Below are 13,924 nucleotides of genomic sequence, written 5' to 3' on the forward strand. Positions count from 1 at the left end.
ATATTCAACTTATTTAGAGTCAACATAATCTTAGAGAATTGTCGAGCATAAATGGCGTGGTTAAGAAATCGATTAGCTGACAAAAATATTATGAAAACTTACAGATTCCTAAGCAGATAGTTATTTATATTATTTATATGATGTGTGTATGACAATATTTTTACGTCAATATTTCATTTGTATTTATAGATAATTGCAAGTTATTAAATAAGTTGTGTTGGTATCCATCAAAATAAAGAGATATATAGTATTGCAATAAAAAATAAAGGTTACCCAAAATCCGCATGTCACCTGTCTTTTCAAATGTATGATTATTATAAATTAAATATTTGTTATTGAAAAGAATTTTAACATCATCAGCTATCTCTTATTAGAGCGAGGTAATGGGATTAGGTGTTAATATTTTTAATTGAACAATCCTAAGTACTTATACAGAGAACTCAATTAATTTTACGAATTATACTATTTCAGATGTATTTATTAAAAAAGCTACAAGAATCATCCAAGAAATGCATTAGGTACAATATAAATATACTGCCTGTTAAAACTTCATATTAGCAATTGAAATCGAACTTCCGAACCGATTTAAGCGATAGAAACGGTTTAACCAGAATTAAGTTACACCGAAGTGAACGGAGAAAATAGTTTATCCGTAAATAAGATTATTTTTATTTAAGTATATAATAAATATAGTATATAATATTAGGTTTCCTGTAATCATGGTATATAATTATATTAGACTTTTTTGCGCAATGTAAGCCTACACAGTTTCCGGTATTGTGATACCACCTTAAGGGTTGTTTTTTTGTACTTAATGAATACCTTCAGAAGGTTTCTGAAGGTATTCATTAAGTACAAAGCCTTGAGAGCGGAACCGGGTTATGTGATTTTTTAACACACTGCGATGGAAGTCTTAGACATGGATCGACTGTAGTCATCAGAAATTTACTTTTAAATTAAACTTTAAATAAATAAGCATTCTTATTTCACTAAAAATACGCTACGTTAACACTACGTCTTGTCTCTTGTTGGTAATGTCTATTTTTCAAAAATTAAATTTGTGTAGTTAAATTATTAAAAATTAAATAACAGCATAGAATATATGAGAATATAAAGAATATAGGAGAGCCGGTTGAGGAATACGGTAGTATGCGACAGAAACACAAATTTAATTAGAAACAAAATAAAGTCAGCAGTGCTTGACCGGGCTTAAACCCATAATCTTCGGCTAAGATTAGTTATACGAAATCTTTGTGTTAGTTTGTATGTCATGTCAAACGTCATGCCTGGATTTGAATCACCTGGTAAAACTCACGTCTTTATTTAACTACCACATTTAATGATGAATTATCTATTATATTTAAACGATTCTATTATATTATAATAAAAGTTCGTGCTCGCACAAAAGCCGAGCCGAGTTGTAAGTTGAACCAAGATTCATTACGGTGTTAACTCATCTTTAAATCACACAAAGAATAAAAGCAATCTTCGTTTCAATTCCAAGATATTTTCCGTTCGTTCTAACAAAAGATACTCCAGACCACCTGAAATAGTGAAAAGTAAATTAAATATTCTTACCATTGAACAATGTCGCGCTTCTGAACAATGGGGTTGACTGTTATTGGTTATTTTCCTCGGAATAACTTTGTTTTATATAACAAGCTTTCGATATAATAGTCTATATTATTAATAATTAAAAAAAAGTGAATACTTATTGTATATGTTTTTATACCAGCCTAGTATTAAGTATAATACCAAGATTTTCCGGGATCAGAAGCCTATTTTACTGTCCATATACTATACCTATGTAAGATATCAAATCGATTCGTTGAGTTATTGCTTAGTCATAAAATATAACTGTTTTTTTATTTAACTTTTTTACACAAACACATCAAAACCCTTGGCCAGTTTTAAGCCCACTAAGTTCGATTAAGGTCCACATATTCTATCTGCAAAGCCATGTTGGTTATCCACCAAACATTTAAGACATTTAAAATACCAATTGTTTATAAACTTCTCAGAATAAGTAAAAGGAAAACAAAAATATTGAAAAAATAAACTGTTACGTGGATATCTCGTCAAGAATGTAACAATATTAATTCTTCCATTAGTGACGTAACTTGAGATATATAGGTCAACCCTGACAAAAGATTAGCTTGTTTGCTTTTGACTTTGAGGATTAGGACCTCCGTATACGGAGGCTCGTTTTAAATAAATAAGCAATTTTTAATACTCCGTAAAAATGTAATCAAGATCGATTCATATAAATTTTAGTTTTTGTTTTTATATGTGAGTATTTCAAAGTATTTCTAAAAAACATTAAAATAATATAAAATAATTAGTGCTAGTTTGAAAAGATTGTGTAAAATTCTAATTAATATTAAGCAAACCTATAATTTTATATTCCAGCTGGCTTTTTTTTTTCAAATCGAACGTAAGACAAAGAGCAGAATTAATATTCCAGCGCTTTTAATTTATTAAAAATATATTAATTTATAGTGTGTAGCGATAGTAAAAAAACTTTTATTATGATTTTAAAAAGATTCATAAATCTCTCATTCTTATGTCGATGTAAAATCAAAGGGGATAAAAATAGTATGTTTTCAATATAAACAATTTCAAAGTATGCATTGCGATAAGTAAATTATTTCGACAGTAAATTGAAGTGTAGAAAATATATTTACAGTACGTATTCTTACTTCAAAGGAAACTGTTATTTACTATTAATATGAATTGGATTACTGTAGTACGATACGAAGAGTTCTTATAGTAATGATTGTTCTATTCGAAATTCAATTGTTGAAATCGTGGAATGGATTTTGCATATATATATTTTTGATTCCATATTTGAAAGTTTTTTTTTTATTATTATTATAAACAGCCAGGCACAAGGTAATAACGCCTAGTCATGGCCGCTATTATAAAATGGTAACAGTCACTGTACCGCTAACTATGGCATATGTTTAGCGGTAATGTAACTGATGGGTGGGTGGATTCTATTTTTATTAGATATTATGTTTGGTTGATAGGTACGTGAACGTAAGTGAGTCAGTTGAGTGATTTGATGGTCAGGTGAATTTAAATATATTTTATGCTTGGTGGAAGGGCTTTGTGGAAACCCGTCTAGGTAATACCGACCATCATATTATATTCTACCGACAAGCACAAATGTGTTATTGTGTTCCGATTTAAAGGTTAAGTGAGCTAGTGTAACTACAGGCACAAGGGACATATCATCTTAATTTTCAAAGTTGTTAGCGCATTAGTGATGATTAATATTTCTTACAATTCCAAAGTATACAGGCGGTGGTTAACACGTATCATGTGGCACACTTTCTAGTCCGCCTACCTAATAAAATAAAAAACGCAAAAATACCACAACTTTGAGTGGCAGTTTTTAATGCATTTAAAAAACCACATCTTCGATTGTTTATATTGGTCTTTTAACAAAGTATGTTTTATTTAATTCGTTGTTTTTCTATACCATCACTAGACAATTTCATCTGCCCTAAGGTTGCTAGAAGAATATATCGCTCTTAAGCGATATTGCCGCCTTTAGAAACATAATATATCACTTTATTTTTTTGTCACTTTCTTTCCTTGAAATGCAATAAAGTTTATCATTTTTTTTATCCTTTCCCGAACGTAGACCGAGAGGAAAAGTTTCGATGCAGGACTCCCTAAAGCCAGTACTTGGACGATAGTTTGTTAAAAGTCTGAGTATAGTTATTCCCTCCGGATATATAAATCCGCGAGGCAAAAGAGATCTCCTTCTTATAATAACATCTCGTTCATATAGTAAAATTATATGAACGAGAAATAAATTCATGGCAAGTACTTAATTATAATTGAAACAATTATTAAAACTTTCACAAAGTAATCGAATTCTGAATGAATTTCGATGTTATAGTTATCTTGACATGTTCTTTAAATTACATTAAAAAAAATAAGCATATGATGGTGATGTCATCCAGACTAATTTCGGCCACGCGGCAAATATCAAGAGAGATTAGCCAACTGTGCAGGACATATTATAGTGCACAAGTGTGAGCGCAAACACAGGTGCACTCTCTATTCCACCGCTCTCATAATCTGATGAGAAGGTAATCCGACACGATCGGAAAAAGTTCAGGCACAGGATCAACGGGTTTACGTGCTTTCTGATGCTTGAAAGTGTACATACTTCCAGATCCGGGCTGCCACTGAGAACCTTTTACAGAAAACCTTGACTTGGGTGTAAACCCAGGGCCTCGGAGTCTCCAGCCTCATATCTAGCCACTAGACCAACGAGGCAGTCAATGCTTGCTTAGGATATAAGTATATTACAATAAAACTAATGAAACTTCTTAAAATGAACCTTAGCGGTGTTGTACAATTGAACAATAAATTCTTAGATATGTTTTAAAATTGCTATGGGAAATTGTATAAAATTTATTGTATTTCTTCGTTGTAATCAAAATTTATTATTTCTATATAAAATTTTCCCTACAATGCATGTATAGTTGATTATCGGAAAACTTATAGGTTATATAATATTACCTTTTTTAATTAAGTGTAGGTCGTGCGCTGGATTTTTTTTAAAGAAGTAGTAAACCACAATGTCTATTTTAAAAATTAACGACGATATTCTGACCGATTTCGACACTGTCAGCCAATCGTAAAGGAGACTAGCGAACTGCGCAGGAAATATTGTGCATACAGTGTACAAATGTTGCGTAAATACACTCTATTCACTCTCATAATCCGATAGAACGGCAAATCCGGCAAGACTGCATTAATATTTCTGATTTCATATTTACATTTCACGTTCTGACGTTTTCTGTATTCGAAGTCGTAAATTCGAAATTAAAAAAATGACGTTATAGATACCAAATTGTAAATTATCGTAGGCGTAGGGTTGCCATGATAAGCAATCGCCATTATCTGAATCGACAATTTATTATCAATCGAGTTTAATTAATTACTGAAGTGCTTTGGTGGAAAACGACCTCGCTAAGCCCTATTATTAATTATTTTTTTCTGAGTTAAATAATTACGTCACCGGTGAATTATAAGCATTGTTCGTTCGTTTGTTACAAATTCGGCGACAGTGTAAACTGACAATTGCAAACAGAGCTTTCTATTTATAATAAAACGATTAAGGTTTCCATAAGTTATAGTCTGCTTATATAGCTGAAATAATTTAACTAATTAAATAATTTAATTAAATTTAAATAATTTAACTTAATGTCCTATGGGACATTAAGATGATTGACAAAATTCCGTGCAATATTTCATTTTGCATCACATTGTTACAAAGTTGCTAACAACGAGGCGGTCTTATGGCTAACTAATCGCCTCATCTGAGAAAGATTTCAAGGTTAGATTGTGCAGCCGTTACATACAATCTACAAACTAATACTTATACATCATAGGTTATATATATTCAATAATATATATATATATATATATATATATATATATATATATATATATATATATATATATATATATATATATATATATGTATATTTTTTTTTTTTTATAGAATAGGAAGGCGGACGAGCATATGGGCCACCTGATGGTAAGTGGTCACCAACGCTCTTAGACATTGGCATTGTAAGAAATGTCAACCATCGCTTACATATCCAATGCGCCACCAACCTTGGGAACTAAGGTTTTATGTCCCTTGTGCCTGTAATTACACTGGCTCACTCACCCATCAAACCGGAACACAACAATATCAAGTTGCTGTTTTGCGGTAGAATATCTGATGAGTGGGTGGTACCTACCCAGACGAGCTTGCACAAAGCCCTACCACCAGTGATATTATTGAATATATATATATATATATAAACTAAAACATTTTAGGCATTAAGCCACGTTGATCTTAATCTTATTTAAAATTAATTAAGTATTTATGTAGTTGGCCAAACTTACAAAAATGACATTAAAAGAGAGATATTTGTTAGTCAGAAATATTTCAACAAAAATCAATTTATTGTCACTGTTATTTTTTATTATGTTTACATTATTTTAATTTGCGGAAACACTGAAGCTTCAACATTTAAAGGCTTATGTATCTTCGAACCACAAATACATCCAAATTCAACCTACACGTAATTAAAACTTTGCTACATTACTTGTTAATACTTGTGTTATGAGTTAGTTTTATAACGATCCGAGTGTTCATTAAAAGTTTAAAAAGGCATTAATTATATACAACAATAAAAAATTTAACGTTTGCAAGCAGAAATAATTAGAATAAACTGAGTTTTTTTTTACCTTAGCCAAAATAATAGTAATATATTAATAGACAAATACATAAATATTCAGTACCTTTTTCTCTGATTGTCAACTGATTTTCTTTTTTTTTATTTCAAAATAAGGATTGAGATGTTTGGGCAAATTATAAAAAAAAAAACATAATCGTTGAGTAGTTACGACGTGTAAAAACAATCAAACTCAATTTTGCATTTATAATATTAGTAGGAATACGTTACATTTTTTAAAATTTTACTTTTAATGTTATTGCAGTATATATAAAAAGTGTACAAATATTAATTAACAATGGTAATCAACAAAATTGTATTACAATTTGAAGCCTTAATCACCTAATTTAGCGTTCAAGCCGTCCACTAGGATTAGTTTAATCTAGGTAAGGGTTTCATTATTCATAGTGGTAGTACTACTGAAATCCCCAAAATGCCACCCGTAAACACAGATATTAATGAAACGTTTCTTTAAATATATTTTTTTCGCATTTTCAGTTTTAGAATTGAAGAATACAATTATATTGTTTAGTAATTATTTAAAAACTAACCGCTTCATTTAAAAACAATACTGTGTCTCTTTCTTACTAATGTAAATTCGGTAATGATAGAAAAAAAAAATAGGTGCTTATCTAAACACTCGTTAAACAACGTTTATAAGCCCATTAACAGTTAGGACAACAAAAATACTTTATTAAATCACATAACACAAGAACGATATACATAAAATTAAAACGGCTTAATGCGGTGCGGTCGTAAATAACGTACAATGTTTTTGACACCACCCCCATCATGACTACAGGGTTGACTTGCTGGTATTTAGGGTATTAAATAACCTCCACGTCACTGTAAATCCTATTTACCTTTGAACGTATTAAAATAATATGCAGAGTACCTCAGGGTAATATCTCGGCCTTATTATATTCCTTTTCTATGCTAATGATTATGTATATGACGCGTGTACGTTATGTACTTCAAAACAAAAAAAAACAAACTCCATTGTATTCTTAAATATATATATTTGATTAACAGATGTCAAAACGTTACTAATATTTATTTATTTTTACTTGTATCCACTTGTTTGTATACATACTCGATTCTTTTTTTTTCATCTACGTATAAACTGTTTGGTAATAATACGTATTAAAGCCCGAGTTTTTTATTGCTTTTTAAAAAATAGATTCTCCTTTAAGAACAATAACAAATTTGGTATCACCAACGTCAAAATACGTTTAAGGTATACTGGCTCTTTATGAATCGTTAGTAATGTACGATAGTTATCATTCGGGTTAATAGACACGTACCCATATAAGTTATCTAATGGGTAGTTAGTGTTTTAAGACATCGTTATTGTACTCGAATGGATGTACGTTCGCGCTTCATAATCTTTTTATAGTCTGTATCTATAAAACACATTAGTTGTGTTACTAATTGTTATTTTTTAAATTACAGGTCAGTATCGTTATTTAAAAACATTACGGCCGACGTATTATTATATTATATTTCACATATGTATTTTATTAGACATGCTAATAATAATATAAAACTACGTATTTAAAAAAGTTTGATTTTAGAAATACGTATTAATATTTTTATGTAAGGTATAGTCATTATTTTTAAGATTTGATTCGTATTTTTCGTGCCACTTAATTATGCATACATTTATTTTTTCTTAAAATAGAACATTTTCTTTACAAACGTCTATAGCTTTTTCTTTTCTTTTCAGATTGGAGATTTTTTTCACCAAGCGCTGACACTAATGAAGCAATCCGCAGACGGGATATTGAACTAGTAGCTACTCCAAGCGCTTTTCCAGTGCAATAAAACAACAAGACCCAACCAAAGAAAGGAACAACCGAAACCAAACTCTATTCACCAATAGAAAAGAACCATTTTTCTTAAATAAAAACATACAATCCAATGGCTCAGCTCGCAATTGGAAGGGCAATCCTGGCGATATGTCAATTAAAGCCCATTCTATATTGTAATCAATTGCGCCATTCTAAAACGAAACAGCTTCATGACAATGTCGTTTTTCAAACTTGATTTGTAATTTTTTTTGGATTTTAATTTGAATGTAAATCCAAGTAGATTAAAGGAATATACAAAGAAGATAATAAACCCGATGCATGGTAACGATAAAGAAACGATATTAATCGTCACCCAAGCCAGGGACTCGTATGGCGGCTCAAAATCATAATTTCCACTGTTCACGGCCTAGCTTCGTTACTTTACCTTCGTGTCTTCTCATACTCGTATCTTTATTATTGCAAGCTGATTTTGCATTTTCCATTGATTACAACGATTCAACCCTTTCGGGTTATAATATTACAAACCCGAATACAACAATAAATTGGACGCTGTACGACACTAATGCAACAATTATAAAAAACTCACATATAAAACATACTAAGTACTCCACGCTTGTAACTGTTCTTCTAACAGCTATTTTCATGATAGTTATCTTTGGAACTATAGTAGGCAATATTTTAGTTTGCGTTGCCGTTTGCTTAGTACGAAAATTGAGAAGACCTAGCAACTATTTAATTGTATCGTTAGCTGTAAGCGATCTCTGTGTCGCGACTATGGTAATGCCAGTAGCTATGGTTTATGATTTAATGGGATCGTGGCCGTTTGGACCGGTGGTTTGTGATTTCTGGGTATCCAGTGATGTCTTGTCTTGTGCGGCGAGTATATTGAATTTATGTATGATATCTGTTGATCGATATTACGCAATTACAAAGCCACTAGAATACGGTGTGAAGAGAACACCAAAACGTATGCTTTTTTGCGTTTTTATTGTTTGGATGAGTGCTGCTTTTATATCCTTGCCGCCTGTTTTAATATTGGGTAATGAGAAAACAGAAACTTCATGTTCAGTGTCTCAAAACCAAGGATATCAAATATATGCAACGTTTGGTTCTTTTTATTTACCGTTAACAGTAATGGTAGTAGTATACTACAAAATATTTAGCGCTGCTCGAAAAATAGTTAAGGATGAAAGACGCGCACAGTCGCATCTAGAAACACATTGTTATTTGGAAATTAATGTTAAGAATGGCGGTGCAGCTGAAGCGAAGCTGTTGGGCAGCCAGCCTGCCCAACCACCTCCTCCTACGCGAGGCTCAACTGCAAGCACGAACACAACGGTGAGATAAATATTTAATTTAACTACTTATTTTCAGAAAGAAAAATAAAATAAAAAATACATTTTCACAAATATTTTCTGTTATTTACGTATAAAATTATTTTGAATTTTAAAAATAATTTATTAATATTCTTTTATTTTACAATAGATTTATACTTTTCACAAGGCTAATAGTATTTTCAAAAATTGTTACAGTGTAGTATAGACAAAACTGAAAGTTCAATGGGAAAATGCTTCACAGGACAACGAAAATCAAACGAGTCACAATGTCCAATGCTACAACATTTACCAAAGACACCCACTAAGCCTATACACACAATAAATCGACCAAACTCGCAAATGGGTCCCGTGCCGGAAATTAAACACCCACCCAAAGAAAATAGACGAAGGCAATCTTCGGAAAGTAGTAACAAATTAAATACGAGTCGAATTCGATCATCATTATCGAGTTTCGCTCAAAAAAGTCACTTTGCGAAGGATCTTTTACAACCGACTCATTCGCCGCACCAGAAAAAGCTACGTTTTCAGCTCGCTAAAGAGCGTAAAGCGTCCACTACACTTGGCATAATTATGTCAGCGTTTATTATTTGCTGGCTGCCGTTCTTCGTGCTCGCTCTGATAAGACCATTTGTTAACGAAGATACGATTCCCGATGCTGTCAGTGCGCTATTTCTATGGCTAGGCTACATTAACAGTCTTCTTAATCCAATAATATACGCAACTCTGAACAGGGATTTCAGAAAGCCATTCCAGGAAATACTTTTCTTTAGATGTTCAAATTTGAATCACATGATGCGGGAGGAATTCTATCACAGCCAATACGGAGGGCCTGATCAGCATTACTGTGTAAATAACTCGTCTAGTAAACTTGCAAACTATGAGGAGGGCGTTGAAATAGTTTCCGCTGTGGATAGGGAGGAGACGAGGGCCTCAGAAAGTTTTCTATGATCGTCAATGCAAATGGTCGAATGTAAAGACCTGGATACTGTGATTTAATAAAGACTTATAAAAAATCAGTGTGTTATTGTGCTAACATATATTATACTTTTAGTAATGGTTATAATAACTAATATATAACAAACTACTATCAAATATATAACAAACTAGTCGTGATCATATTTAATAAAAAATCGCTTCTTTTCACATATTCTGTTTGATGAAATTTTCGTGTACATACATGAATAATTTTTATTTGTAGTCAAGTGTAGATAATTTTGTCTCTAGTATTCGATCAGTTACCTAATCAAAGATATTTATGTAATACATTAAATAGGGTAATTTATATTTTGGAATGACCAAAGAGTCCTTAGTTGTATGTAGTTGACAAGAATTTATAAAAAAAAACTGTTGTGAATTTATTAATCTTGGTATTATTTTGTATTATAATGTTGTGGATGATGTACTGACAAATTATGATAGGAGCCAGTATTACATGTGATAGTAGAAATAGTCAGTTCGTTTTGTTTATCGTATGTAGTGAATAATTTGCGTTATTTTGTATAACTTTTGCCCATTTAGTATACGATTATACTTATTTTCATTTTTAAATATTATTTAATGTATTTATCACAATATTAGTATGAACAATGGCACTGCCAGCTAAAGTAATAAATATTTTATAATTATAACAAATAAATTTAAGTAATTACCAAAAAATACAATTCAAATTTTTAATTGGTGTTCTAGTTTAATGTAAAATAAAAATGAATAATCATTTATTAATGTGTAAATACAGTGCCGTTGAAAATAAAATAAAATTCTCAAGATATCCTCGTACTTTTTTTGGTACAGTTAGTATAAATATTAAATAATAATTAAGCACTTTACCTCTATTCACAAAATTAGATCATTCTAAATTAAGTATAAAAATAACGATTTAGTATTGATGCTAACTATACCAAGGCTGTTCACATACTATATAATTTGTTATGATAATTTTGGTTGTGTAAATATAAACATAAATATTTCTTTTTAAATTTGGAATTGTATTTAAAAAATATATTAAATATTTATTTAAGGTATTTTGTTTCAGGCTAATGTTTCTTTTCAGTTTTGGCATTTATACTTTGACATATTATTAAAAAAATATATATAATATTAATAAGTAGAACAAAAAGGAAGTATTGTAAATATCATTAATAATAAAAACAATATAATAATATAAAATGTAAATAAAATATTATTATTAAGATGAACATACATCAGATACCGTGTGGGGAAACTACGCTTGGAAAAAAAAATTATTTGACTACATTTCGATGTTGTATTGAAGATGTAAAATTTCTTTGATGTAGTTTCTTTCAATAGAATATTGTAATCATGTGTCCACATATAGTTAGATTAACATTTGTTGCCACAAAGTGGAAAATAGTATCAATGTTCATGTAATGAATGTACCATTATACGAAAATGATTTTATCGCCGATCTTTATAATATAATTTGTTCAACGAAAACAACGTATACCATCTTAAAGTATGTTTTATCATTATTTTAAAATCATCATTAGAATAAAATTTATATATAGCTAGGTAATAAATAGCCAATGTTTTGGACATTATCCAATATATATTTTCTTTTGAAATGACCTACATTAAAAATAACGCGTTTATAATTAACGCGTTAATAATTTTCGACTTCGTACATTTTAATGTTATAATTAATGTAATGTTTCGAAATTATAAAAACTTATTCTGTTATATCTTTAATTCGAGTTCGTTCATTTGTTTTTTATTTTTTAATAAGATCGGTGGATTGATATTGTGTCGATTAAAGCTTTTAGCAATTTCCGACGTAACTTCATCACTTCTATATGTAAGTAAATATTTAAGATGATAAATATTAAAATATATAAACTATTCTAACACAGATAATTTGGTCCAATATCTAGTCAGATATAATAAATTATTACATCAAAGTCGATTGTACATAAACCAAAGATTCGTGTATGTTCTAACAATATGCCACCCAAAAATTACCTTCAGAATAATATTTGCATTTATATAAAGTTATCTTAAACCAATATAATTAAAACAATTAAACCAATATTTGTATTTTTCATAAAATATGTTTACAGATGATATCATTAAACGTATTAATGTATATTAATCAAAATACTAAGCAAGTGTAATTGCTTTGATTATAATCTTAATAAAGTGCAATATTTCTTTATATAATGTAAGAGGCCTATGATTTATTATCATAAAGGGGAATTATTATTATATGTAGCAGTAAATAATGATCATTATTATTAACATAACGATGCAAGCTATTTCGTTTTTGTTTTAATTTCATTTAGAAAAATAATGACATAAAATGAATACAAAAATAATAAAAAAATATGTACGTTTTAGTATTATTTGTTTTTTCAAATCATTAAAAAATGCTGTTAATTGAATGTATTTTAATATAATAACTTTCTTTTTTTATACTACATAATCATGCTTGACCTCGACTTTATTAATTTTTTGTCTTCAGACTTCAAAATGATTGATCAACTTACAGAATAGTAAGCAAAATACTGGTACCTTAATAACTTCCGAATCGAGAAATAATATAAATAAAATAATATAAAAATGTACTCCTTCAAATTTAAATATTTTCAAATACAGAAAATTCCAATTTCTGAGTTGTCCCCTGGACTCTTTTGCTCTATGTATATGCCTTAGTAAATAACATTTGAGACGTTCATTTATATACTTTTTATCATAGTCATAAGTATTTTTAAATACCACCAAATATTATCATGAACATGTAACATAACGAAATAGCTTAAAATAATGAAACAAAAATATATGAAAGAGCTCTTATAGTACAAATATTTCTTTTATTTTTAAACAATATGATCGGTTTATGTTAAAATAATAACTTTATATTAAATTAATGATAATGTATTGTAATATATTTGTAAAATAATGAATCGTAAAGTAGTGAAAATATTCATTAACCATTTGGCGTTATTGTGTTTTTCTTATGTAGAACCCAAAAGTGATGAATTAAACATAGATTTGTGGAATAATGTTTTATTATTTACATTTCCGTTACAGTTATCGTACAGTTAGTCTATAATGATCCCACAGCTGGGCTAAGGCGTCTTCTGTTGTTAAGGAATACGATTGGAGCTTAATCATGCAGATACTCTTAAGATTTTTATTTCACCACCGAGTAAAGTACGTAAAGTTACTATTTGCATGTTTTTTGATGGGTCATACTGGTAAAGAGAGTTATTTATGCATTTTTTTTTAATTGATTTTAAGGCGCCAGGAAACACACATGTTGCAAGTAATATGCATTTTACAACTGTAAATATATGTGTGTGCTAGATACAGCTACATATCCTGTTTCTCACAGAAGAGGTCTGGTTTCATTAGTGAAACATTAACGAACAGTAACTGCATTTCCTTACGAGAACACCGTCCAGCTATTTCCACCCAATATATTTAAGACTCAAATTTTTTTGCAAATAAAAAAATAGTTCAATCAATAACGATCTGTAATGTTTCATCATTAAGACACAAATTCCCTTAC

At 29.8% G+C, this 13,924-nt stretch overlaps 1 protein-coding gene across 1 annotated transcript in view; it reads left to right on the plus strand.

Moving 5' to 3' along the window:
* The window catches only part of LOC126778140 (5-hydroxytryptamine receptor 1-like), a 140,798-nt gene extending 127,555 nt beyond the window's left edge, over window positions 1–13,243 (plus strand). The window contains exons 4-5 of the mRNA XM_050501555.1: window positions 7,978–9,400; window positions 9,595–13,243. Coding sequence (XP_050357512.1) covers window positions 8,432–9,400; window positions 9,595–10,347 — 1,722 coding nt within the window. The 5' untranslated portion in view covers window positions 7,978–8,431 and the 3' untranslated portion in view covers window positions 10,348–13,243. The remainder of the gene's footprint in view (window positions 1–7,977; window positions 9,401–9,594) is intronic.
* Window positions 13,244–13,924: the final 681 nt, after the last annotated feature.

Source organism: Nymphalis io, chromosome 25, assembly GCF_905147045.1.
Source record: "Nymphalis io chromosome 25, ilAglIoxx1.1, whole genome shotgun sequence".
Lineage (NCBI taxonomy): Eukaryota > Metazoa > Arthropoda > Insecta > Lepidoptera > Nymphalidae > Nymphalis > Nymphalis io.